Below are 27,408 nucleotides of genomic sequence, written 5' to 3' on the forward strand. Positions count from 1 at the left end.
TTTTTCATAATCTTAAACATTAAGTGATACTAGCGTATTTGATCAGTAAACCTCTGAGTTTAGGAAGAACATAGCCAAACAGAATAAAATGTAAGCTTGTATTATACTTAATGCTGATAACTCAGAGAAGACATAGCTGTTTTTGGTAAAACAATATTAAATTCGTCATTTGCAAAAGATTTATATAAATTATGTGATACTGAATTCTTAAAGCATTTGAGTTAGTTTGCATAAGAATGCTTTTTCCCACATTGAAAGTATTAGAGGTTCAATTTCCTTAATTTGGGGGAATTTTAGGAATATTCAGTTTACATAAGCTCTTATTTCTAAGATAAATAAATGTCAATCAGAATAGAGGTCCTTTAAGAGATTTATAACCTAATCTAATTTGATAATACCATCTGAAGATAAGTACTTCACAGTCAGACACTTACACATACAAACAGAGTTTATAGTTTCAATTCTAAAATTTCAACCATGGGTCAAGCATACACAGAGAAAAACAACACCCAGTGTTGAACATTTCCTATCCATGAGCTGTTTCCTTCCCAGTGGGTGATACTGACCCTCTTAGTCTCAATTTCACATGCCAGTGTACAGTAAGCTAATCACTGAGACACCGGGTGACTGGAGATGGAGAAGAGTTTATTCAAATTGGCCACAACAGGTGAGAGGATAGGTTCTCTCAAATCTGCCTTAAAAGAAGAAAGCAGGGGGTTTTATAGAGCTGAGGGGCTTGGGAGGAGGAGTTTCAGAGGACCAAAAGGGAAATCTGGGTTTCTTTCACTCCAGGTAAGCCCTTGGGCAACCAGACTTCTTGGCCTCAGTGGCAGCTGGGGGCTGGTTATCTGGTGATTATAACTTCCTTGAAGGCATTCTTTTTCTTCTGCAAAACAAGCTCATAAATCCTTGTGACCCTTAAGTCACCCCTCAGGTTAAACAAGAAAACAGCAAATTAACAAGATTAACTTCTTTTCATCTGTGTTTGTGTTGGGAACAAGGTTGAAGGGTAATCATGTTCTTTTTTTTTTCTTTTTTGGGGCAGATTAGCCCTGAGCTAACTACTGCCAGTCTTCCTCTTTTTGCTGAGGAAGACTGGCCCTGAGCTAACATCCATGTCCATCTTCCTCCATTTTTGGTAATCATGTTCTTATTAAATATTTACAGTAACACTCAGGTAACTGACTTCATGGGCATGAATTCTTAATTGATTTGAGCTCAAAATACACAAACAGAAAAGAGTAGCAAACTAGATGCTCCGTTGTCTTTCACCAACAGGGACAAGACCTCTATAAACCATTAAATCCGTTTGGTCGCCTCCTCCCATGGCTCCCTTGCTAATCTGTGTGCTCTGATAGGTGGCACCTAGGTCACATGCCTGCTCAGTGGCAGCAAGGGAGTTTGCTTTTGAAGACCCTTATGTACATTGGGCCTTCCTGGATAATTCAGGATGATCTCCCCGTTTCACGATCAGCTGATTAGCAACTGTAATTTCATCAGCAGTCTTAATTCCCCTTAGCCACATAACCTAATATAGTCATAGGTTTTGGGGATTGGGATGGGGACATCTTTGGGGGCCGTTATTCTGCCTACCACATTGCCACATACAAAATCATACTCAGCCTGTTTAAAGATCCCCTTGAGTTCCAACTCTACAGCATCAGTTTGAGAGCCAGGACGCCATCATTTAAATCAGGTCCAGCAGTGGATGAGGCTCCTTGAGTGTAATTTCTTAAGTGCAGCTCCTCAGGTAGAGTTTCTCTGCATCCAAAGGCCTGTGAGCAAAAAGGCGATGTTATTTGCCCCCACATGCCCAACATACAGTGTTGGGACAGGCATGGGACAACCACGGTAGACACGCCTGTTCACAAAGGGGAGGAACGGGCACAGAGGAGTCACTGGTCTAGGGCAGTTTTCAAATCCAGCTGGGTGAACTTGGAAGGCCCTTGATTAGGGCTCATTCCTAACCTGTCTGAGAGTGATTCTCCGTGAGGTAAAGGAGAGGAGCAAAGGTTTTTCCAGAAGTCCTTCCCAGTGATTTTCCCCTTAGAGTCTTGTATCAGCTCAGGCCGCCATAACAGAATGCCATGGGCTGAGGGGCTGAAACAACAGAAATGTATTTTCTCACACTTGTGGTGGCTGGAAGTCCAAGGTCAAGGTCCAGCAGGGTTGGTTTCTGATGCGCCTGCTATTCCTGGCTTGCAGATGGCTGCCTTCGTGCTGCGTCCTCAAATGGCCTTTCCTCTGTACATGGGGAGAGAGAGAGAGTTCTCAGGTGTCTCTTCTTCTTAAAAGGACGTCAGTTATACTGGATTAGGGCCCCACCCTCATGACTTCATTTAACCTTAATTACCTCCTTAAAGTCCCTTTCTCCCAACACAGTCACAATGGGGGTTAAAGGCTTTAACATGTGAATTGGGGGTTGGGGAGGGACACAATTCAGTCCATAACAGATCTCAATGGCCAGAGCTGGGTCATGGCTCCCGGCTGCCAGGAGGCTGGGGAAGTGGGGAACAGGATTGCTTAGACCAATCATGTCCCATTAATCCCGGGATGATGCCCTGGACCTAGTTGGAATTCTGTTAGCAAGGACAGACGGGGCTGGGTGTGAGGTGGACAGATGACAGGGTCTGCCACACCACACACAGGCATGCTCCTGACCCGCCATTTCGTCACACTCCATGAGCCCCGTGACACAAGGGCAGATTCATTCTGCCCCCTGCCCCCCAGGAGACTTGTCCTCAGTCTCAAGCCCTAGATCCCCATGCACAGGTCTGTCCCGTGCCTTCCAGGCCTGGTCCTCCTCAAGTCTTTCAAGTTTGTGGGCCACCGTCTCCTTTCCGTACATTCCTTAAATTACCCAGATGCTTCCTGTTGCTTACATTCAAAGAATACTACTAAATACTCATGTAAAAACTACTAGTAATAACGTGCGAGATATATTTCTATTTCCCGTTTTGCTACATAGTCTTCCCGTTCATAATTTCAGTGTCATAGATTGCAGACAGTCTTCTTGCCAGAGGCATGATTGTCATTTATGTACCCTTTCTTCTATTGCCAAACATCTCCACTCATTTTATAGAATAAAGACCCAGAAATAGGACCACTGGTCAACTGGTATGAATATTTTTATGACTCTTGATATATCCAAGAGGATTGTGATAAATTATACTCTCACCAGCAGTTGTTTTTTAAAATCACATCTCACTATATATTTTTAATTTAAAATAATGAAAAATGTTTCCTTTTTCTTTTCACATACCTCAATTCCCAAGTTAGAAAATTCCCGTCAAACCACATGTCCCAAGTTCTGGTTTGGGGATATGGGAACGTGGTGTGAAGGGAGGTCAGGAAATGGGTGATCTTTTATTTGCTATCATAACTACATACTTACACACGCATGTGCCTGCATGTACACACACGCACATTGTACACGTACGCACACTCACGCAGGCACCAGCAGTTTACTCTTAGTGTGTTTGAGCTGTTGTAACAAAATACCACAAACTGGGTGGCTTATAAACAACAAAAATTTATTTCTCAAGTTTTAGAGGCTGAAAGTCCAAGATCAAGGTGCCAGCAAATTCGGTGTCTGGCGAGAGCCTGCTTCCTAGGCTGTCTTGGTCTGTAACCCCACTTGGTAGTAGGGGCAGGGAGCTGTCCCAAGCCATTTTTATAAGGTTGCTAGTCCCATTCGTGAGGTCCGCCCTTCTCACTGAGTCACCTCCCAAAGGCCAGCTCCTAACCCCATCACACTGGTCACCGGGTTTTCACCATCTGAACTTGGGGGACACAGACATTCAGACCAGAGCCATTCCCTTGTGGGGTCCCTAAAGGGCTAGAATGAGGGTACTGAGGACTGAGGCGCACTTAACTGGAGGAGAGCAGAAGCTCCAGTGTGGCCACGTCATCCTCTGAGTCTCTCTCTGGCTTCTTTTATTATGTCGTCCTTGACCCAAAAGTCCCTGCTGCTCCGAGTTTCAAAAGTTTTAACCCCTGGTCCAGGAGCAGAGGTTGATTATGGGACTGGAAATGAAGGTTCAGCGAGAAGCCTCAGAAGAGGTGAAGGCGAGTGAGTTTGGCTAAATCCCAAGGCGTGGAGCCGCCTGGAGCTGCAGGTGGCGGCTGGAGGTCTGGTCCTGATGCAGAGCCACGCACGGAACTGGGTGCGGCACCTGCCCTGGGGGTTGAGCTGAGTAGCAACTTCAGGAAGCAGTTATGGGTTGTGTCTTTGTTGTGCCTCTCTTCTGTTTTTCCTAAAACTTTAATAAAATCTTGTTACTGTCCCTGCCTTGTCTCAACTCTGTGTGTGTGTGTGTGTATAGGGGGAAGAGGATGGAGTTTGGCCCATATTTCTGAAGCAGTAGTCAAGGGGGGTCCTATCCCTACTCCAAAGCTGGGTGGGGAATTAGCCGAGGCCACTGCTGGGAAGAGCTGCTCTTCTCCAGGGCCACCAGCATTTTGGGCTGGTGGTGTGAGGAACAGTTCTCCAGTTCTCCAGAAATAACCTGGGATGGCTCCTGAACATGCAGGAGCCCTCTGGGGACAACTCAGAGGCAGCTGGGGAACTCTGAGGGTGGTGCTCTTATGTTGGCCAATGGGCACATGTACCATAATAATCGGGGTAAAAAAATGGAAAGAGTGAGTCTGGACACCTGTCCTATGGGGCTAAGTAGAATTGGGGATTGGCAGTGAACACGACACACTGACTGCCCTCAGGGGGCCTACAGTCTGCGCGCAGGGTGCAGACTCGTAACAGTTCCGGCAGTGGCAGGACAGGAGAAGCACTGGGTGCTGTGGGGGCTCATGGGGTGGGCCCTGAGCCAGTAACTTTCCGGGAGGAAGACTTCTAGGTGAGGCTGGAAGGAAGAGTGGACAGAATATTTTTCAGGTAGATGTTTTCTGTGTTTCCAGAGCCAAAGGAGGGCCAGGCATGCTGGGGAGCTGAAGTGGTGCCTCAGGGCTTAGCCCAGACAGAGGCTGTGAGGGGCAGGGACACCTGGGAGCGGGGAGGGCCAGTGAAGAGCCTAACAAGCTAAGACATTTGGGGTTTTATTTTGAGGGCAGTGGAAGGCCGTGGCCAGGTTTATGCAGTGGAGTGAGCTGATGAGAGTTGGAATCTGGAATGATTCTTTTAATGCCCCGTACCCAAGGCCACAGGCCGCATCTCAAAACCACTGCAGTTGCTCTACACATGACACTAGAATTGTTCTACTCTTGGTGTCCATCACAGATTATTCCTCTCCATACAGCCCATGTGGAAAGACCTTTTCTCGCAGGGGGCGGGGGTGGGCTACCTAGATTTCTCCCAAGAAGCTGCTCCCTGAGTACTACCCAGGCATTCAACTCAGTAGCTCATGAGCAAGTCATGTTCAATGCAGGCCTCTAGGATTCGGCTCCCAAGCCCTGCTCCCCCACAACCCGTGCTCACGTGGGAGGGAGACGAGACAGCTCTGCACAGGACCTGTGGCTGAGATGTGGCTGTGAGGTCAGGGACCTAAGTTAGACAGCCCATCATCAGGTGGTCACAGCTAGTCATCATTGTATACATAGACGGGATGGCAACTCTGTGGCAGGTGAGCGTCCTCCCCGTCCCAGTCCTTGGCAGACATTACCAATCCATTGCATCACTTTCATACTGAGTCACCCCAAAGCTGCAGACAACCACGATCAATCAGAGCTGTTACCTGGGCTGAAGCTAATTTGCCAGTCTTGACCCAGAAACAGACTGAATCCAAAGGTCAGGTGACTCTGAGTCAGAAGCCAGGCAGGACAGCAGCGGTCAGCACACAGCAGGAATTTCAAAAGCCCTGAGGTGAAGGGCAGGGCAGGGCTGGTCAGACTGGCCAAGCACTGCGGGAAAGGTGATGATTCACGTTCGTCCAGAACTTTAGTTTACGAAGCACTTTCACTAAATGCCCACAACTCTTGAGGTAGAAATTACTCACCTCCATATTATAGATGTGGAAATGGAGGCCCAGTGAAGCGAATCCACCTGGGGTCACCAGTGTGGCAGCTACTGTTTTGGTCTACCTGGCTGACTCGCTTCCTCTGGGGTAACAGGCCTGTGCCTCGAGACCACAGGTAAGCACAAGACAGAAGGTCAGATTCTGTCTCCTGAAAATTTACCCTTGAGCTGAGACCCACTGGGAGGGAAGCAGCTGGAGCTGAGCCAGATGGTGGTGGTGTGCTGGTGGATGCTGGAGCACAGCTTGGGGAGGCGGGGTGACTAGGGACCCGGGAGGCTCTGGTTTGTAGCATTTGCTCATTCCCGGGGCTGTGAATACTGGTGCTTTGGCCTAGTTCAAGCTACAGCATGGCATCATTGAACACTGAGTTGAGAAGTGATGAGCCAGTAGGAGCCAGCTGCAGCTCTCCGATGGCAGTGCCCCAGAGGCCTGGTCGGTCAGCTCTCCCTGCTGTTCTTTGAGCCACACAGGCTGGTTCCTGCCTGGGTCGAGTTCGCGCTGTTGCCTGCAAGTGAAGGGCCTGAGAACCCTCACTGAACTCGTGTGTGGGTCGGTCTCAGGGCCTGCGTTGTGGCTTCCAGCTCCTTGATCTTTCTTCCCCACCCCACTGCTCCCTCAAGGGAAGGGTGACAAGGCCAAGCAGGTGGTAGGAATCCCAAGCACCAAGCCAAGGACCTGGAGACAGGAGCCCTGCAGGGGTGGGGATGGGAGGCAGTCACCCTTCTAAGACCCCACCCAGGAGCCCCATCTCCCTGCTCTCCCTCCAGCAGCCCCTTCCCTCCCCGGAGGGCCTCACAAACAAGGCTGGGCAGTGGCTGCCACTTGCTGTGCGTAGGTGATATTGGCTTTCTGGGAGTGGCCAGGGGCCCAGAAGAACTGGGAACAGGGACCAGGAATGGGTTCAGGGGGAAGGTCCCCTCCCTTTGCCAGTCACTAGACCCGATCTGTGTCTCATTCTGGGTCACGGGGCAGAACCTGGAAGTGACTGCAGACACTTTGCAGAGGCACACACGTGGCCTAGGGAGAGGCAAAAGGTTTTGATACCTCTAGAGTCGGGCAGGATGGCAACCCACGCTTGTGCCCTGTCCAGCCCACTGCCACCTGCTCTCGCTGGCCTGTGACCCAGGGGACACTGCACAGGTGCCTTGGCGGTGACCCGACTCTGCCCTGCGCTCCTGTCTAGAAGCCCTGGTGAGTTTTCAGCAGCGATGTTCTGGGAGTCATTTGTTTAGGAAACTGGCCTTGGCTGTTCTCATGACAACAAAGAACAGGCGCTGCCGCCTAGCGTCTGGGTAGCGGCAGGACTCCGGCCTGAAGAGCAGAGACGCCGAGTCTGCAGGAGACCTGGTGACGGCTGCCGGCTGGGCTGGCTCCCTCAGGGTTGGGGACAGGCGCGGCTGGGTGGACAGTAATGAATGGGTGGTATTCCCTGTCCAAGGGCAGCAGCCACTGCGGAGCTCCAGGAAGTGGTCCCTCGTGGCCAGAAATTCTGATTTTTAAAGAGAAGCCTGTTTCCAAAATTTTATGTGAAATCTCTTGACTTTTAAGTGCTGGCAACTAGTTACATTTTTAAAAATGAAGTGGGTCATGGGGCTGGCCCCGTGGCCGAGTGGTTAGGTTCGCGCGCTCCGCTGCAGGCGGCCCAGTGTTTCGTTGGTTCGAATCCTGGGTGCGGACATGACACTGCTCATCAAACCACGCTGAGGCAGCGTCCCACATTGCCACAACTAGAAGGACCCACAACGAAGAATATACAACTATGTACCGGGGGTCTTTGGGGAGAAAAAGGAAAAAAATAAAATCTTAAAAAAAAAAAATTAAGTGGGTCAAACTAAACACATCTTCAGGCCACTGTCTGCAACCTCTGGTCTTGAGCCTAAGTGGAAATCCCTCGCTCACCTGGGGGGGGTTTCCCAACTGCCCTTTCTAGTACCTCCCGCGGCCACCCTGCAGCTGTGCTCCCCTGAAGCCCCCTCCAGTGTGGGCCAATTCTCCACGTGATCCCGAGGGGGCTGAGCCACCCCTTGCTTCCAGACCCTGTGGCTCCCCCCTTTGAAGGTCACAGTGTGAGACTGGACCCTGCCGTGTGTCCCTGCTGCAGTTCTCCATGGGCCCTCCAGGCCCTCCTCTCCGATCCTTGCTGACTGTAGCCCTTGCCCCAGACCACTGCCGTCCTATCTGTGCTGATTTCAAGGCTTCCCACATGCTGGCCTCTCTGGCCCTTGACTTCCTCTCCTCCAGCAATATTCTCTCCCACCCTCCACGTCCCCATGTCCCCCTCACCCAACTTCGACTCTGAAGCCCACCACTGTCGTCACTCTCTTGCACCACCGCACCACCCTCTTGCTCACCTGACTTTCCTGGCCCAGCTCCCATGGGCGCTGACTCCCCTCTCATGCACCCCAACTCCGCACCTAGCTGGCCCAGCCTCACCACAACTCCTGCCACTAACCTCAGGCGGGAATTGGGTGCACCCCAGGGCATGGACTGGTGTAGCCTTGCTCCCTCTCTTGGAGATCTCTAGTCCCCCTTCTCCCTCACCTCAAAGCCCCCACCCCTGGTGGTCCTGCTCACTTCCACTCACTAGCAAAACATCACTCGACAGAGGCGCCCACAACCCCCACTCACCCCAGGCCTCCACCCAGGTAGGCTGCCTCTGCATCTCTGAGAATGGGCCCCTACTCCCACCCAGCATCTAGGCCCACCCAGAGCCGCACGGCTCTTGTTCAAGCTAGAGACCCTCCTCAGCTCCTGTCTCACTCTGAGTAAAAGGACTGCTCCAGCGGCCTGGAAGGCTCTACACAGCCTCAGTCCGTGGCCATGCCATCCTTCCTGCTCGGTCACTCTGCTCCCACCTTGTAGGCCTTCTACTTCCTCAGACACACACTCCCCCCTGCTATCCCCCTGAGAAGGCGCATGGCTCCCTCTGTCACCTCCTCCAGCTGTGCTCAGATGCCACCTTCTATTGACGCCTCTCTGGCCGCTCCATTTAAACTGTGCATTCTGGAAATGGATGGTGGTGATGGTGGCCCAACATTGTGAATGTCCTTAACGCGACTGCATCGTACACTTAAAAATGGGTACGACGGTAAATTTTATGCTAAGTTCTATTTTACTACAAAAACAAACTGCACACTCCACTCCCAGCCCTATTTTCCTCTGTTTTATCCATTTATTTCCTGCCTCCTCCTGCAGAACATCAGCTTCACGAGGGCAGGGACTTGAAAGTTTTCTTCAGTGACATGTCCATCCAACACCTGGAACAGTGCCTGACGCCCACTGGGAGCAGACAGTCGGTGTCTCTCGAATGAGCAACACACGGCCTTCTACTTAAACTGTCACCAGGAAAGGGGCTGGGACTGTGGGGACATCCCTTCCAGAGTTGCCTCCACTCACCGCCGCCATCAACAGGTCAAACACAGTTTGAAAGGGGTCCTGAAAGTGGCCTTGAAACAGTTTATGCCCCAAACGTAGATGCTCTGCCAGTCCTGCTGGCCTGTGGGTCCCCAGGGCAGTCAGGGACTGTCAGGACACAGCAGGCAATGTGAAGTAACGAGCAGGACAGGAAAGACAACCTGGAGCACACCTGTCCACTTAAGGGGGCAGAGCCCAGGAAGCATGGCAGGATGCCCTTCCAGCGAGTGAGGCACTCCTGGTCAGCTGCATCCTGGCAGCTGAAGCTACGGGATCTCAGAGCTGTTTCTTCAGCTTATTTGTAAATGGGGACAGTACCTTCTCAGGGAATCGTGAGGATGAGTGAGAAAAATCATGCAACGCTAGCACACTGGAGCTGCAGGACACAGGGCACAGAGATGTTCGAGGAGGCATGCTCACATTAAACCCTAGGTGTTTGCTGACACCCAAGCAGGGGCCAGGGTATCCTGCCCATGGGCCCGCTCAGGACATGGATGCTCCACGAGGAAAGGTGTATTCCCTAGAGAAGCCTCCAGAGGGCGCCATCATCACAGCTCTGAATGGTCTGTGCCAAGTCCTGCTGCCAGGTGCACCTGCCTACCTCTGTGCCAGGGCAAAGCCACTGTGGCTTTGCAGATGCAGGGGACTCCCACGACCACGCCCCATCTCAGGCAGGACCCCACACACAACAGGAAGCCCGGGCCTCACCCTTACTCAGGGGATCTTACCCCATCACCTGTGGCCCAGCACCCAACGCTCTTGTGGAGGTGGCAGAATTCAGCCTTCTCACCCCTCTGTCAACCACTGAGACCCCAGAGGCTCAGAGAAGTAGGCAGCACATGGGCATGTGTGCGAGCTCAGGGCTGGAAGTCACACAGCTACTTGGGCTGGCATCTGCCATTTCTGGGAGGAGGAAGGCAGGGAATTGGGAGATCCCCCTGCAAAACTGGAGTGTTCACAACAGGGGTGACCATTACCCCATCACTGGCCCCAGGGCAGCTGTCTCACCGGTGCCGGTCTGAACTCCCCCTCCACAGGCAGCTCCTGGAGTTGGAGGCTGGACAAGATGGACTTCAGCCCTGGCAGCCCACCCCCTGCTGCCAGACATGTTGTGCGCCCTGGTGTGGGTTCTGTCATACGTGTTGGTGGCCTTGGGCAAACAAGACCCATCCCTGGCCTCAGCCCATTTACCTGTTAACTGAGGGGGGGGCGGTGTCACACTAGATTGCCCCTCCCAAGGCCTGAGGTCATTAGTATCCCAGAGAGCAGGGCAAGTTCCATGGTGCAGGTTAAAGGCCACCCAGCAATCAACCCGAGGCAGGAAGTTGGGGGCCTGCCCCATGCCTGCCACCCAGGTCAATAGCAGCACTGCCTTTCCAGGAACACGTGTGAACTAGGCAGGCGGCCTGCCTCTGATGGGGCCCCCTCCTACTGAGGCAGGCACAGAGCAGGGGAGGGGCATGGCTCCCCAGTCACAGCCTGTAGGAAGCGGGGTGGGGGAGGGCTAGGCTACAGAGTTTCTGAGTGAGCACCCTGGAGCAGGCACCTCTGAAACAACACAGATGCCCAGGCAGAGATTCTGGCCCTTTCACTCTCGGTGCCCCTAGAGGGGACCTGCTGACCCACTCGTGCGTGCGTGGCAGGCAAGTGGGGGCAGGGTGGGGGGCTCGCCAGGAGGAACCAGCAGGCCCTGGAAGTCTGCGGCCACACGAGGGTGGACCAATTCAGGCTTCCTGGTCATGCCATCAGCTAGCAGCTGCAGGGGGTCTTCTCGCTAGGACTCAGAGTGCAGTTCTGCCACTTAACTGGGGAACCTGGGCAAGTTACTGGCCCTCTCTGAGTCTCAGGCTCCTGGCTGTACAATGAGCAAGGTAACAGGCAGTTGTCCTGAGGCTCGACTAGGAAAGTGGACGGCAGGCACAGGACAACTGTCACAGCCTGCTGAAAGATGAGCAGGAAGCTGCATTTTGCTCTGGGTCCTGCTCTTCAGTGGGGTGGCTGCGTTCCAGATCTGAGTGGGTCCTTGGCCCCCCTGGCCCCTCCACTGGCGGCCCCGCCTGCCCTGTGAAGATCCACACCACGCGCACCTCAGGACTGGGTGGATTCACATTGCTGTTTTATTGGGTTTTCTGTGGGCAGCCTGGATGCCTCAAGCTATCCAGCTCCTTGGCCCCTCAGCCCATTCCCAGCCTCTGCTCTGAGGACTTCTGCTGGGAGCTGCTAGCCCTGCACCGTCTTCTCCCAAGGCCCTGCCACAACTGGGCCTCCAGTGCCCAGGCTCGGGCTGCTACCTTGAAAGACAAACCCAGTCTTCCCACTGCCTCCCTCTTTGCACCGGGCTGCCCAGCCAGGGGCATGTGCCTCCATCAGACACAGCCAAGCTCTCCTGGGGGAAGAGCTCCAGCCCAGAGCCCCCTGGCAGTGCCTACCCATCTTGGGCCACGTCAGACCCTCCACAGCACAGCACAGCGCTGCGGGCTCTGACCTACAGCTTTGTGTTGAGGTGGAAGAGGTGGGGTGCTGCATAGCTTGCGGCAGGTGGCACATGCCACGCAGACGAGGCCGGGCAAAGTCTGTGGCGGAGGGCACTGTCGAAAGATGCTGGGGGGAAGTGCATCAGACCAGCGGCCATGGGTGAGGGGGCTGTAGTGGCCAGGAAGTGGGCTGGGAAGGCCGGGATGACCAGGGGGCTGAAGGGGAGGGTAGCTTGGCCCTTTAAGGGGTCGGAGGTGCTGGCAAAGTTCAGTGGGCAGCGCAGCATGGTGCCCCTGTAGGCCTCTGGGAGGGCAGGACCCAGGGCTGGGCCCAGCAGGCAGGAGACGGCCAAGCCAGGCCCCACAGACTTGGCCCCACACTCCTTGGCTTCGGCCTCCTTAAGAAAGGGAGACACTGCCCGCAGTTTTTTGCCACCATAGGCAAAGCCCTCTTCCTCGAGGCTGCGCTTGTTGCTGAGGCCTGGGCTGCTAGGGAAGGTGGGTAGGGCCACGGGGGTCTCGGCAGGGACCTTGGCCATGGGGGACACCCAGCAGGCTTTAGGCTTAGGGTAGAGGCTGCCCTTTCTGGAGCCGCCTTTGTGGAATGCAGAGGGGCGGTTGGCATCCCCGCCCCACACCAGCTGGGGTTCTTTGACCAGCAGCCCCTCTTCTTTGCCAGAGGGCCCCAATAGCAGCCCATCTTTAAGACTGGGGAAGAAGTCCCGGGGGTGCTGGCTGATGGGCTTCAGTACCTCAGTGGGGTAGGCGTGGAAACAGCCAGTGAAGAGGGGGGCTGCCGGGCGGGGACCCACCGGAGTCTCCTCCCTGAGGCTGCCCCCAGGGGCTTGCATTTCCTCCTGAGGCGTCAGTCGGTGCCTGGAGTTCTCAGCCTGCCCTCCTGGGCTCTGGGGACTCTCTGGGGGGCAAAGAGCTGGGGACGTCTGGGGCTCCCCGTTAGGGCCACCTGCCCCATGCCGACAGCCCTCCTCCTGACACTGCAAGGCCTCTGCCTTGCTCACCTGGGCCAGGAGCTTCTTTTTGGCCAGTGGTGACATGATGCCATGTGTCCCTTTGCAGTAGAAACTGGACAGGAGACGCTTGTAGGCCTCAGGGCAGCCGCTGGTACCCACGAAGGGCAGAGAAGGCCCAGAGGCCGAGCCCGGCTGTTCTGTGCTGTCCCTGAGGGGTTCCTGGCTGGGAAGCCGCACCAAGTCCACGGCATCTGTTTTGGTCTTGCCTGGCATCATCTAGAATGAGAAAGGCCATGCCTCAGGGCTGGGTGTGAGCTATGCATCCTGACCTGGGGACCTGGTGACAACAGGGTCCTGGGGGGAGGGAGGGCCTAGGAGCCTCTTCAGCGACTTTGTGCAAAAATTTCAAAAGGTGTCCCGTCCTCTGAGTGTATACAGCCTGGTGTTAGGACACGGGGCCTGGTGAATGGGGTGCAGACTGGAGTTCAGACCCCACATGTGCCCTCGTTTGAGGGCCCTCAAATAGGGAGCAACTTGCACAACCAGCACAGAGGCCCTGGAGCCCCCCACAGGTTCTGCCCTCAGACCGCATTGTGGGTGTTCTGGACAGGGAGCTCTGCGGCAACACCACGCCAACAGGTGGGGGAGCTGAGAGGGGCAGGGGACAGGGAGGCCCAGGGCCAGCTGGTGGCCCCAGCAAGGCTCAGAGCTCACCTGATCCTCCCGCTTCTCCTCCTTGGCCTTCTTTGGCCTCTCAGCGGCCCCGTCATCCCCCCGAGTCTCCTTGGCCATCTTGTATTGCTTCCTGGGCTTGGACGGGGGCAGAGGCTTGTCGTCCTCCCCCTTCAGGTGCCGCACGTACGGGAGGACCAGCCTGAGGAGGAGCGGGCATGTCCACCAGGAGGCCAGGGCTGGCAGGCCGGCTCCACACTTCCCGCCCCTCTAGGCCCACCCCATCTCCTCCAAGCCCCTTTGGCTCCTCCCCAACCACGAACACCACTGCCTGACAGCGTACACAGACAACCTACACCACCGGGGCCCACGCTCTTCCCGACCCGTGCAGGACGCCTGCAGCGTGCGCATAGCTCGTGCAGCTCACATCCTGCCTCCCATCAGTATATTCTCCCCGCAGCCCAGATGCGCTCTGCCCGCCCCTGGGGGTGCAGGCCCTGGCATCCCGTACCCAGGGGGCCCAGCCTCGAGCCATACCTCTCGTAGTGGCGGCGCGTGCAGGTGGCTGCACTGGTGCTGCCTGGGCTGCCCCCTAGCTCGTCGTACACGTTCTTCCAGAGGCGGCGGCCAGTCACCTGCAAGGGCACCACGTGAGGGCACAGCCGGCCGCACCCCTGGCCGGGGGCCCTCGCAGCTCTGGGTCCTCACTTGGCAGGGACGGGGGCCAGGAGTGCAGTCTTGCAGCTGCTCCTCCAGCCGCAGGAATGGGAGACTGGTGGGGCGCGCCTGGCCGCCAGCCAGTTCTCCCTCCCAGGGGCCACTGCCCGACTGCTGGCCCAAGCAGCTTCCCGAGCACTGAGCACCGAGCACCGGACACAGGGAGGACAGAACAGATGGGGAAGAGAGGAAAACTTGCTTTGACCAGCAAAGTACCAGCGGCACAGCAGGCCCCTCCACCTCCCCGCAGCATGCAGGAGCGCTGGGGAAGGGGCAGGACCTGGGACCTGCTGCCTCTTCCACTCTGGAGGCAAGGACAGCCCTGCTGGGCCCACGTTCTGCCCCAGCTCCCCCTGGGGTGCAGTGGGAATGTGCCAGGAGATGCAAGGTGGTGAGGACTCAGGTGCCCTTCTTACCATCTCATAGGCCCCCAGCTTCTCCACTGCCTTGTAGATTTTCCACAGGTTAACTGGAGAAAAGAGAGGCCAGGGCCCCGTCAGTCTCTGCCGGAGGAAGGGGCAGCCAGCAGCCCGTTCCCATGGCCCTGTCAGGCAGGCACAGAACCAGCACACCCCCAGACAGGGCCACTGCGAGGGACAGGGCACCCTTTCTATGTGCAACCCCTGTGGGCTGGCAGCGTCCAGGGTCACCCAGAGTGGAGGTGCCTGCCCCGATGCCCTGCCTGGGTGGGGTCCCCTGCTGGGCCCCCCCTCCCTGCCTGCACCCCAGGGACGCACTCTGCTTGAAGCCGAGATGGGGCACCCTCTCGATGGGCGTGTGTCGCTCCTTCATGAACTTGTAGAGGCTGACCAGGAAGGCCTGCTCCTCCTCCCGCTCCTGCTCCTCCTCCCGCTCCCCGCCTGCCTCGGGGGAGTCCTGGGGAAAGAACAGGAGGCAGTGGGATGAGCCCCCAGTTGGTGGGTGGCTGGGGACAGGCGGAACCACTGGCTGCCGGAGAAGAATGACATGCCTGGCTCCCAACCCCAGGCTCCCACAGGAGGGAGCAGGCCCCCAGCACCCAGCCTACTGCTCTGGGCTGAAGTGAGTGTCCCCGGCATCAGAAAGGCGCAGTTGTCAGCTACTAGGGCCCAGGACCCCAGGGCAGAGTCCACAGAAGCCTGGCTCCAGGGATGGCCCTAGGAGCAGCCCCACAGCTTCTCCAAGCCTCTCTCCAGGCACAGATCACTTCTTTAGCTCGCTCTAGATTTGTTACACCTGTATCTTCGCTCCTCAGCCTGAGCTTCTGGCAGCAGGCCTCCCAGCAGCCCCTGTGGTCAAAGCTGAAGGAATGAAGGCGCTTGGTACTTTCTGGCACTGAGGGTCCGCTTTGCCGGCCTGTGTCCACTAAGCCTTTGCTGCGGTGGCCTGCCTCTCTGACCTGCCAGTGTGCGAGCTGAATTCAGGGAGGCAAGGCCCTGTTCTGGGTTCCCATCACGCTTCCGTCAGATGCACAGGACTTTGGTGTCTGCTCCCAGAGAGGCAATTTTTGCTGATGCTGTTCATCTGGCTGGTGGCTCAGGGCAGAGGGGACGGTTGGGCTGGAGCTGAGGGCTCGGAGAAGAGACAGTTTCCAGGTCCTGGCTGGGGAGGCCCCCAACACCAGAAGGACACGAACCATCTGGGCCTAGAACGTGCGGAGAGCCATCTGTTCCCAAAATACTCGATTCAAGCCCCATTTCAGTGTTTTTGAACATCAAAGACCTCTGATAATAACTGACACACAGACTCACGTGTTGCCTATGACACTGTGACCTGCGGGGGACCGAGGCAGCTGGTTTGAGCAGGCGCGCTCACACTGCTCTTCAAAGGAACCTGCTCCTCTGGTCCTCATCTCTGAATGATGCACAAACTGTTGAAAACGGTTACCATTTGCAGCTACTCTTCTATGAGAATCAGGATTTTCACGTCAGACTGTGCCACCAAAGCAAATGGCTAAAACGCAAGGACGCCAAGGCTGACCGCTCTGCCATGTCACCCACGGCTCGCCTCTCAGACCGCGCTCAGCAGCACGGCCTCATTGGTCTCGCCGAGGGACTCTGATGTCCACGTCATACGTGTGGATGCATGGCTGGGAGTACGTGTTGGTTTACGTCACAGAAGAGTGCTTTCCTCTGTGCTACAGACCAGGCTCCAGGTAATCTCCATTTGATAAAAGGGATCTGCTATGAAAACTGTGTGGGAGCCCTGCCCAGGCGACGGGCCAGTCCTCCTGCCTGCCAGCTTCCAGCTCCCACTCCTCCCAACGCAGGGCCCCGGACAGCAGGATTGGGGTACAGATCACACCTCCCTCCTGAGAGCTTGGGGAGTCTCCCAGGTCACCTGGGAGGCTGTGCACAGGCAGGGGTCTGGGGGGGAAGGCCCCCCGGGGGTCCCTCAACTCACCTCCAGCTGGATGGGACTCTGGCTCTTGCTCTGCTCACCATCGGGTTGAGGGGACACAGGTGGGTCTAGGGGGTCACCCCCCTCTGACTGTTTCCTTTTCCCTTTGACAGAAGGTGCTGCAAGGAGAGAAAGAAGGAGAGAGGAAGGAGAGAGAGAGAACACGTGAGATGCAGGTGGGGAGGAGGTCTGCTGGGGAGAGGCGGCAGGTCTAGATGCCCGGTGGGGGGGAGTCCTCTCCTTCCTTTCCTCTGCAGCATGTCTTCTACACCGCGCAACACCCCCCCCCCCCGCCACCTCCTGCTGCGCTGGACACAGGCCGACCCCAGAAGCACATGTGGGCTCCCCCTTGAGAGTGACTCTGCTCTCACTCCTCTCCTCTGCTCATCCCCAACCAGGCCCCGCCCACGCCACACCTGCCGCCTGGCCTTCCTCTGTTCAGGCCATCTCCCCAAGCCTTTGAAGGAAAGCCTAAACCAGCACGGGGTCAAGTCAGAGGAGCCTGGAGGTGGGGCTGTGGCACTCGGGAACTCCTGTCGCCAAAACCTGCACCACATCCAGGCAGAAAGTTTTCAGAGCAGCTCAGCCAAACCGGGAAAGCTACTGAGGCTCCCATGTTTGTGGGCCCCAGGGGGCTGCTTACACACACCGTAGATCCTTCGGGAATAATCGAGAAGAGAGTAAGTGCCCGTCTGTGATGCATCCGACCTTTCCCTGCGCACCTACAGAGTCCTAACTGCCCCTAATTAGGCCCCACGTTCCCCCCACCGGCAAGGGGCCTGGTGACCCTTCAGGGCTCACCTGACTAGTTGCTTCCTCTGGGAGGCCATTCCCCACTCCCAGCCAAGCTCCTGCTTCTCTCCAGCCCTCCTGACCGACTCCCATCACTTGTCTGGCTTTCTGGCAGCTCGGTCTCCCAGCACCCACACACACTAGGTGCCAGGTAAGGGAGAAGGAGCGAGTCTCACAACCACCTACATAGAGGCCAGGGAGGAGCCACGGGCTCAAGCTTACTAAGGGCAGCCATGAGCCGACGGTGGCAAACACACACCACCTCTACCAGTACAAAAACACAACTGTGGGAAACTGCTTCGGGCCACGCGCAGGCTGGCAGCAGGTCCGAGGCCAGGGGGATCCACGCCTCCTGACCACCTTTGCTTTCTCCTTTCCTTTCCTTTTTTCTTTGTGATAATCTAGTATGAACTGTCCCATACTCCTGGTTCGGTCCAGCTCAGGAAACTCTTACTGCTGGGAACCTGTGCGATTACCCCTTCATCCCAGAGAGAGAATCTCCTTGAGACTAATAAACGCGCATAAACATGAGCCAGCACGTGATGTCAGAACCTCTGGCCACTGGATACGCCCCCTTAGTGGTTCACATAAGCGCCACTATGCCTGCAATTACCCTCTCACACTGTGTGGGTCCTCAGCTCTGTGTCCCTGGCTCTTTCATGTACATTTTCTCATTTAGTCCCAGGAGGGATCCTGTTTTAAAGAGGGGGAAACTGAGGCCAGAGAGGTTAAGTTGCTTGTCTCCCTGGGGACCAGGATTCAAGACAAGGTCTGTCTGACACCAGCCCAGTGGCCTGGCCTCACCACCACTGCGGTGCTGTGGCTATCACCAACATTTGAAAGCCTTGATGAAGAGTCCAAATAGGCCTGGGAGAAACCAATCCTCCTGCTGGTCAAAGAGAAAGCGACTCGGCCATCCTCTCAGGCTGGCTCCTGACCATTGGAGACATGGCCAACCTCCAGAAATAACCAAGACGGATGCCTTTCCAACCAAGTCCTTGGGCAACTCTGTGCCTCGGTCTTCCCTTCTCTGAAATAGGAGAAAAAGACCCAGGAGTCCTTTGCTAACTATCCGTGAATTCCTGAAGTCTTCCAGGTCATGGGAGCACCTGCTTCCACCAGCTTTTCTCCTTTCCCCTCCTGCCCTCCCTTCTTTCACATCCTCTCTCCCTTCCTTCCTGCTGGCTCAGACCCTCAGCATCAAAGGACTCTCTCCGTCTGTTCCTGTGACAGGGGCTTCCTGCTGGAGCCCTCCTGCAAACCTGCTATGTGACTCTGGCAAGTCACTGCCCTCTGGCCTCAGAGAAATAAGGTGGTCGGACCAGAGCCCTTTAGAATCAATCACGTGGGGAACATTTTAAAGACACTGATGCCTGTCTCCCCACCCCCTACTCCCATCCCCCCAAGTCTGATTTAAGGTCCTGCAGGAGCATCTGAGTTTAAAGCTCCCCGGAGGATCCCAGGGGGCAGCCAGGTTAAGTGCCACCGGCTACAGGATTTCTAGTCCCTTCTGCTCAGTTCTGGTGAGCTCTGCCTGGGCCACAATCTCCTGGAGTTGGGCACTCAGGTTACCTGGAAAGGAGGTCACCAATCCGAGCTGTTTAACCCCAGATGGGAAAGGGATTAGAGCTCTCACCAAAGCCACGGAGGGAAACAGTCTTTTTATCTGTGTGTCCAGCGGAGTCCCCAAATGAATCCAGCCTCCATTCTCTCCCAAGAGCATGGGCCCCCACTTCTGCAGCCTCAGACGTGGGAGAGGACTCCTCCCCCTCCAGGGTGCCCTCAGTCCTGTCCCTGGCTGCCCCAGTCCCTCCCTTCCCCAACCATTTGTAGATCAGGGTTCCAGGCAACTCTCCACTTGGGAAAAGGGTTCTGCTACAACAAACAAGTTTGAAACCCTTTGCCATAGGTGACGGGCCAGTCCTCCCACCTGCCCAGCTCCCAGCTCCCACACCTCCCCCAGCGGGGTCCCAGGCAGCAGGGCTGGGCCCCTCTCCTGGCTCTGCAGGGGAGGGAAGGGGCTTATGGACCGGCCATTCCAGGCCCCCAGCCACATCCAGCCTGCAGAGGCAGGAGAACCCCCTGCCCCTGAGTGACTGCTGCTGGCCAGGAGCCACTGAGCAACTCTCTTGCTCCGAGCTTGTGGGTGTAGATCCCCTCTGAGCGCAACGCCTTAGGTGTCCATTCAGAGGAGGTGGGCTCGATTACAGAAAGAAAACCTCTGCTCTCCAGAGGAATGTCATTCAGACATTGCTTTTTCCATCCAGGAAGCAATAATGACAATAACGGTGATTATCGTTTCATTGTTTACTTTTAACACATCTGGAATCTATAAGGTGTGAGATGGAGATCTAACCACGTCCCCTCCAATGGTTAGGCGGTCTCGGTATTGACTGAGTGACCCCTCCCCCCATAATTTGAAATGCTACTTTTCTCACAATCTAAAGGCTTATAAGGGACATATTTGGGACTGGTTTTGGACTTTCTATTCTGTTTCGTTCACTGGGGAATGCTGGGCCCCGTGCACCGTTTTAATCTTTGTAGCTTTGTAAAACAACTCACTATCCGAAAGGCAAGTCCCCCATCATTACTCTTCTGTTTAAAAAATCCCATCTGAACTTTAGGATAATTTTGTCACATTCCCTTTTAAAAAACACAGAGACACACAACACCAAAACCCACTGGGGTTTTGATGGAAGTGCCTTTAAACTTAAAAGTTACGAGAAATCACCCTTTCTGACATTGCCTCTTCCTTTTCAGAAGCCCGTGTCTCCACACTCAGGTCTCCCTCTGCAGTCCCCAGTGTTCCTTCTTAAAGGCCTGGTGTGTTTCCTGTTGAGTTTATCCTTGTGTTTGGTGCAGCTGGACAACAGTGTGAGAAAAGCCTTGAGAGCTGACCGGAGGACTTCGCCCCACAGCCTCTGCCATTTCCTCATTTCACTGTTGGGAAGAGGACAGGGGGAGGCTGGTGCCTGGGCCAGGAGATGAACCCTGGGCCCCTGTGCCCAGTCCGTCACTGTGCAGGCAGTGGGCGTGGCAGGGGTTGCTCAAGGCCCTTCCTGTGTTAGGCATCTGATTTCTATTCAACTCCATGACTCATGTCCAAGTCAAGCTTAACCCCCAGATCCTAAAACCACAGCAGTGAAGAGGTTAGTTTCAGTCACTGACTGCAAAAGAGGATGCTCCCTGCAGACCACTTCTTCTGCCACCACGCTCCTTCCCTTTCCGAAAGCACGATACATTCCAAATCAGACCAGGGCTCTGCCAGGACTTGGACTAGGCGTCTTCATACACTGACTCACCGAAGCTTCCAGCCACCCAGTGGGTATTATTTCCCCCTTTAACAGATACAATACCTGAGGCTCCGAGATGTTCAGTAACTTGCCTGAGGTCACACAGCTTATTAGTGGCAAAGCTGGGATTCAGAACCAGAACAGTCTGTCCCTAGACACTCAAGATGGTGACCCTGAGATCTAGAGCATTTTTTTAATGGGAACAGGGAGACCCCAAGTTCCTTAACCATGCCTACTTTCCCGGAGTGGATCTGCAGTCTCCTGTCACATCACTCCAGTTAATCGGCTAACAAGAGCCTGCCCCTGACATACCAGATGACAGGCTGAAATCGGGGAGAATGGGCAGGAGGAGAGACGGGGAAGGGGGCTCTGACATCATAAAGGTGCATCTTTTACCAAGTCAGTCACCACTTCTGTACCTCAGTTCTCCCATCTATAAGGTGAGTGTGCTAGAATCCGTGGGCCCAATGTTCTAAGCAGAACAAAGTGAGAAACGAGGCTTCCCCCGGAAAACACAGCTGAATGTTTGTGTGTATGTGCACGCACACACATCCCTGGGTGAGATCTGAGGTCTGCCTGTCCTGCTCACTGCCCACAGAGCAGTGTATGGCACAGAACAGGTGCTCCATAAACATCAGCCACGTGGATGCAGGACAAGCCCCTTGATCTCAGATACTCCTGATGCCCTTAGAGGAGCTTGAGCTGTGACTAGTTCAAGGCCACCCAGCCTGTCAGTAACCCAGTGCCAGGCTGCACCACTTCTCTTTCTCTCTGCCTGCCCCACTTATCTCTCTCTCTCTTTCTCTCTGCCTGCCCCGCCCCATTCACCCTTGGTGTGATGGGAAGGAAGCGACACTTCCTTTCATGAAAAGTCACCCACTGGGAGCACTGTGTCAATTACGACAATAATGGTAACAGCAGCCTCAATAACAACCAGCAGACATGGCCCCACCCCCTCGCCTGAGGTTGTTGGCTTAAGTTTCTCTTAGCTTGAGCTGGAGCCGAAACAAAGACAGCCTTTGAAGCGGCCAGTCCACTTCGTGGCCCAGGAGCCGGCTGCCTGGCGGAGTCTGCATGCGGAGTTTGCTCCAGTGGGTGGTGTGAGGAGGAGGACCTGCCAAGGGCTGCGCTCCAGCCAGCACTGAGGACCTCGGAGCTGGACATGGGACCCTTGAGGCACAGGGTGCAGCTCCTGCAACAGCCTTGCCTCAGTGTCTCAGACTGGGGGCCGGGGGGCAGGGTCTGGGAGGAGCTGGGGCCAGGATGACAGCCTTGAGAGAGTACAGAAATGTAGGGGGCATGGGGGTACCAAATGGGAGACTACCAAGCCCCACTGGGACCCCTGGCCCTCTTTAGCCAGCTCTGCGATGTCCTAAAAGACCCTATTGCAGGACGGGGCTGAAGCCCCACTGTCCTCTTCCAAGTCTGGGTGATTTTGATGATAACAGTAACAGCTCCATCTATGCACAGTTTCCTATGTCCCCATGAATTACACTTCACGTTCCCATTCCACCTACAGAGAAACCAGGCTCAGAGGCTTTAAGCGACTTGTCCAAGATGTGGCCAACAGTAGAGGCACAGCCAGGACCGGAGGAAGGCTGCCTGACCCCCCATGGGGCACTCCTCTGCCTCTCCCCTTTACCACTCCCCTTCTAGGGCCCCCCAGGGTGGCTCTCCAAGCCTGTGGGCCCAGGGCCTAAGGGGGACTGTGGGGCATCCCAGGCCAGTTTCCCACCCGGAAAAGAGGAGACCAAGGGGAAGGGAGGGGGCGGGGTCTTGGAGGCCTGCTCCTCCCTCACGGCCAGACCACGACTGGTCTCTAAGCCTCAGTTTCTCAGACTGTGAATCAAAGACGGAGCGGCTGATTGTCTGAGGTCCTTTCTACCTCTGCTACTCCAAGTTCTAGGCCCCAGACGGGTCCCCAGGGCTCGGATGGACTCTGGAACTCCACTCCGGGGGTCCGACCCTCTAGCAGCCATCTCCCATCCCTCCTCTGCCCTAGGGCGGACTGCAGGTGCAGAGACTCCGATGCCCTCAACAGTGGTGCTCGGGAGAGGACAAGAAGCACCTGTTATCCTCCCCGCGGACCCCTCCTCGCCCGCTGACGATCCCGCAAACAAAGGGACGCTGGGCCAGGCCAGCGCAGTGCCTTCGGATCCGCACGCCGAGCCCTTGGGGGTCCGGCGACCCCCCACTTCCCCGCGCGTCGGCGCGGCTGGGGGACGTCAGCCCCGCCCGGCGGCGCCCCCTGGACACTCTGCGGAGGGACCGAGATGCGGCCACCCGGCTGCGCCCCGCAGCCAAACATCTCTGCGCAGCCAAACGCTCGCAGCCTCCGCTTCTCCTCTCTCTTTCCCCCATCACTTCCCTTCTGGAGCCCGGAGGGGAGAGAGGAGCAGAGACTGAAGAAAGGAGAGCAAAGAGGGAAGCTACGTCTTTCCTGCGGGGGGGCAGAGGAGGGCGGACAGGGGACAAGAAGAGACACCAGAGGAGAAAAGAAAAAAGGGAAGAGCGACGAGAAAGGGTAGGGGGCAAGCAGCAGGTAACCGCCGGAGCATCAGCACACCCCTCTACTGAAAGAGGAACAGTGGATTCTTCAAAGTGTATTGAGCAAGTTCTTCAAAACCCGCGCAGAGTCACTTTCAGGAAACGGCGGCCGCAGTGGAAAGCGCCCCGCGCGCCCCGCGGACCCCGGAGCCTCTTCTCGGCGGCGCCGGCGGGTTCTGAGAAGCCGGGGCCGGGACGGTGGGGGTGGGGGCGGCGGGGGGCTGGGCGCGGAGAAACTGCTGCGGACAGCTGTCACAACAAATTAGCTGAGACCAGCTCGAGATTGAAACCACAGCAGGAAGTGGGATGACAGAACCGTACAGGACTTGGTAAATTTCAGTCAAGAGACGGCGAGAAGAGTTTCGAGATAAACGCCCGGGAAGCCCCTGGCCGCCAGAACTTTTTGTCTTTCCTTTTTTCGAAGAGCACGCGCCGACAGCCGGCCTCACCCCTCCCGCGCAGGGCGGAGGGCGCGGGCGCCGCGGGCCGGGCTGGGTCCCCGCGCCCTCGCCCCGACCCCACCGCCGCCCCCGCTGCGCCCCCCGAGGCGGCACCGACGGCCACGCGGGCCGGGGGACACCTGGAGCCGCCGCCTCGCGCTCCCCCGGAGCCGCCCGCCCCGTCCCGGGACGAGCGCAGAGCCGCTTACCCATGGCCCGGCGAGGTCCCGCGGCGCCCGCCCGAGCCCCTCCACGCGCGCCGCTCCGCCGTCCCCGCGCTCTCCGCGCGACTGGCCCGCGGCGCCGCTCGCCCGCCGCCTCCCCGCGGCCCCGCCCCGCCCCGCCCCGCCCGGGCGCCGCCCTCGCCCCGCTCTGGGCTCCGGTTGGTGGGTCTCAGGCCTCTGCGAGGGGGCAGGGCCCGCCCCCCGAGCCCGGGGAACTCTGGGAGTTGTAGTGTGCGCCCCCCTCACTCCCCCACCCCCGTCCAGGATCAAAGACCAGGGCACCTGAGTAGGCTCCTCCCCTAGAGGAGGAGGCAGGACACCCAGGAATCACTGCCTCCAGAGGCACAAGCAGAGTCTTGGAAAAATCCCGCGCTGCCCGTAGGGCACTGGGGGCTGGGTTGGGTGAGCAAAGCGCTTCTGATTTTGACTTGAAGGGGATCGTGGGCACTTCCCAACTCCGGCCCCGCCCAACATAGAAGTAGAGGTGGTTGGTGTGAGCTAAACAAGGATTCAGTCCAAACTAGCAAGACCTTGGCAAAAGCTCTATGGAGTCCCAGAAATGCCTGTGACAGGAAGCCTGCCGGTGGTGGCCAATGTCCACATGTGTCACCAAGAGAGTGTCAGCTACAGAGTGAGGAGTCCAAAGAGGGGGCATGACCCCCGCGGAGGGAGCTAAGGGTCAGGCTTAGGATGGAGTGGGGGCCGGAGGAGACGCTGAGCCAGCTGCGACAGCAGGGCTTCCACAGGAGGGAGGAGTAACCCCGTCCTGCGCAGGTCACAGGGAAGGACACTGAGGCTCGCTTTGAGAGCCCAAAGTCTCGCAGGATTATTCACAATAGTCAAAAGGTGGAAGCAACCCAGTGACACTTGAGGGATGAGTGAATAAACTGTGGTCGTACCTACAATGGACTATTACTCAGCCTTAAAAAGGAAGGCAATTCTGACACATGCTACAATGTGGATAAACCTCTAAGACATTACGCTAAGTGAAATAAACGAGACAGAAAAGGGCAAATACTGTAGGATTCCACTTACACAAGGTACTTAGACTCAAATTCACAGAGACAAATAATAGAATGGTTGCCAGGAGCTGGGGGGATGGGGAAATGCAGAGTTAGTGTTTAATAAGTACAGAGTTTCAGTTTTGCAAGATGAAAAAGTCCGGGAGATGGATGGTGGTGATAGTTGCACAACATTGTGAATGCACTTAATGCCACTGAACTGTACACTTAAAAATGGTTAAGATGGTAAACTTTATGTTCTGTATATTTTATCGCAATTTGGAAAAAGAGCCTAAGGTCTCAGCATGTGGCTAGCTAGGACTTGAACTTTGTTCCTAACACGTAGGAGCCATTCATGATTTTTTGTTGATTAGTTTTAATACAATGGGTCTATGCATTTCACATCATCATGGTCCTCATTTTATCGGGTAAAACTGAGGTTCTAGGAGGTTCATTAGTTCAAGTAACACAGCTGGTAAGTGGTGGCGCTCCAGAACAGGCCTCCTCAACCATTCCCCTCAGCCATCTCTTGGCAGTGCTGCTAAGAGAATAGGGACCATGGCCTGAAGAGGAGAGAGCGGAAGGGGGAAGACATGAGCACTGGTGAGGAAGTGGTGGGCCAGCAAGATGTCCAGCCAGGAGCTGGAACTGAGGCCTGGAATCCAGGAGGGAGAAACGGACTGGAAATATACATGGTTGAGGAGCCCTCATACACAGGGACCCAGCAAACCTGTTCGTACCCATTACTGCCCACCCATCATCCTAAGCAAATGGACCAGGGCTGCAGGTTGGTGACCTTGAAACTCTGGCCCTTACCTTTTGGCCCGGGGATGGAAGATCGCTCCAGGCCCAGCCCAGAGCAGACAGCACTGTGATCTCCCTTGTCCGCCTCACGATCGGTTGGTCTGTGCGAGTCAGTGCCTGTAGATTTGGTAGCAGACACATCATGGACAATATTTAGTAACTACCGAGAACAATCGTCACAATGGTGATTGTAATAGTGCACCCCACTTCCCAGTTGACAAGCTCTCCAGGAGAACTGAGGCTGTGGTGGCAGACACCACAAAGGAATGCCATCAGGAAGCTTAATGGGCTTCTAGTCCCACCAGTAAGGATTGATTGCCTAAGATTTGGGATGGACACCAGGACACTGCCCTCAGGGTCACAGTCCAGGCTAACCCCTCCCTCCTGGATTGGATGCCTCTTCTGACCAAGGAACTCATTACCTTACAAAGCAGCTGCTCTTTCCACCACGGGGTAGGGTTCTAGGGTTATTCTGCCATCCAGGCAGCCGAGCACACGCTTACAGACAGTAGCTGTTGTGCAAAGCTTCAGCAAGTCAACACCTGCCGGTGCCAACCTGGGAACAATATGATCTAAATTTAATTGCCTCCTGAGGCAACTGTTTGCAGTAGAAAGTAAATTTACAACGGCTAATAAATCTTGCAGAGGACGGACATCTCCATTTGCCTCCCTAAAAGCATAAACACTTCCATTGCTCAAGATTCTATCTCACACACCTCCACGCCTCCACCCACAGCCACCCTCCTCCTGCACCCTCCAACCATGGGATCCCAGCCCAGGACAGCCTGAGAGGAGTCGGCCTCGCCCCTCAACGTCTTCGTGTCTCGCTGTGTCTCAATAGCACAAACATCGCCACTAATAAATGCATTCTTCCTGTCAAAACATTACAAATAAATCAGTCCTCTCTGACACCACTCCAAATTCAGCTCCTCCCTGCCAGAACTTTCCCTATGTGTTTTCATAAATATATGTATCCATCTTATAGAAAAATATGTAACTTTGTTTTACGTGTTTTCAAGTGAATGATATAATTCTATTTTTCCCATTCTGCAGCTTGGTTTTTTGTCCAAGACTCTATCTCGGAAAGCCCTCTCTGTCAGAACACAGACCTGCTTCTCTCTCATATCTGCAAGGCTGCGTGCCTTGGTGTGGATCTACCAGTGTTTTCATTTAAGCCCCTCTAGACGGTGCTTAATCTTTTTTTTTTTTCCTTCTTCTTCTCCCCAAAGCCCCCCAGTACATAGTTGTATATTCTAGTTGTAGGTCCTTCTGGCTGTGCTATGTGGGAAGCAGCCTCAGCGTGGCTTGATGAGCGGTGCCATGTCTGCACCCAGAATCTCAACTGGCGAAACCCTGGGCCACCGAAGCAGAGCGGGCAAACTTAAACACTCGGCCACGGGGCTGGCCCCCACGGTGCTTAATCTTTTTGTAATTACATGAATCCTCTGAGAACGTTCTGGACCCCCTAAGACCACTGTCAGGGCTTGGAACCTCGCAAACTCTTCCCAGAGACTGAGCTAAACGCTGTCTTCTCCTAACGCCTGCCTCCATGTCCTAGCACCCCTTGCCAGCCCAACACTAGGAAGAAAACCTGGCTCTGGGATGGTTCTCACCCTGGAGCTTTCAGAGCTGGAGGGACCATTGGAGATCTTCTGTTCACCTGGCCTCATTTTAGCGAGAAGGCCACAAGGACCAGAGATGTTAAGTGAGT

General features: G+C 55.6%; 1 protein-coding gene and 2 long non-coding RNA genes across 4 annotated transcripts; 1 reads left to right on the forward strand and 2 right to left on the reverse strand.

Annotated features, from left to right (window-relative positions):
• Positions 1–11,478: 11,478 nt before the first annotated feature.
• Positions 11,479–24,008, reverse strand: ARID5A (AT-rich interaction domain 5A). Of its 2 annotated transcripts, XM_023618661.2 has the most exons (7): positions 23,878–24,008; positions 16,600–16,715; positions 14,955–15,093; positions 14,634–14,686; positions 14,038–14,135; positions 13,543–13,702; positions 11,479–13,104 (listed from the first exon to the last, which is right to left on the reverse strand). In XM_023618661.2, the coding sequence occupies exons 1-7, from the start codon at positions 23,879–23,881 to the stop codon at positions 11,869–11,871; spliced, it is 1,806 nt and encodes a 601-aa protein (XP_023474429.1). In that variant the 5' UTR covers positions 23,882–24,008; the 3' UTR covers positions 11,479–11,868. The 2 variants fall into 2 exon arrangements, with proteins under 2 accessions (XP_023474429.1, XP_023474430.1); XM_023618662.2 differs by lacking the exon at positions 14,955–15,093 and having other exon boundaries at positions 23,878–23,970.
• Positions 16,219–17,131, forward strand: LOC138917644 (uncharacterized). The gene is made up of 3 exons (XR_011425928.1): positions 16,219–16,351; positions 16,710–16,772; positions 16,995–17,131. It is a non-coding gene; the product is annotated as an uncharacterized lncRNA (long non-coding RNA).
• A 1,253-nt stretch (positions 24,009–25,261) lies between the features above and the next one.
• LOC102148968 (uncharacterized) lies at positions 25,262–26,253 on the reverse strand. The gene is made up of 3 exons (XR_288363.4): positions 26,120–26,253; positions 25,710–25,814; positions 25,262–25,456 (listed from the first exon to the last, which is right to left on the reverse strand). It is a non-coding gene; the product is annotated as an uncharacterized lncRNA (long non-coding RNA).
• Positions 26,254–27,408: the final 1,155 nt, after the last annotated feature.

The sequence above is a fragment of the Equus caballus genome, chromosome 15 (assembly GCF_041296265.1).
Source record: "Equus caballus isolate H_3958 breed thoroughbred chromosome 15, TB-T2T, whole genome shotgun sequence".
Lineage (NCBI taxonomy): Eukaryota > Metazoa > Chordata > Mammalia > Perissodactyla > Equidae > Equus > Equus caballus.

Bases quoted from the DNA above. Each gene is read 5' to 3' on its own strand.
- ARID5A (XM_023618661.2), bottom strand. The intron at 15,094-16,599 runs GTGAGTTGAGGG...TTCTTTCCCCAG, and splicing joins AGAGTCCCATCCAGCTGGAG to GACTCCCCCGAGGCAGGCGG. The intron at 14,136-14,633 runs GTAAGAAGGGCA...GTGCCCTTGCAG, and splicing joins AGCTGGGGGCCTATGAGATG to GTGACTGGCCGCCGCCTCTG.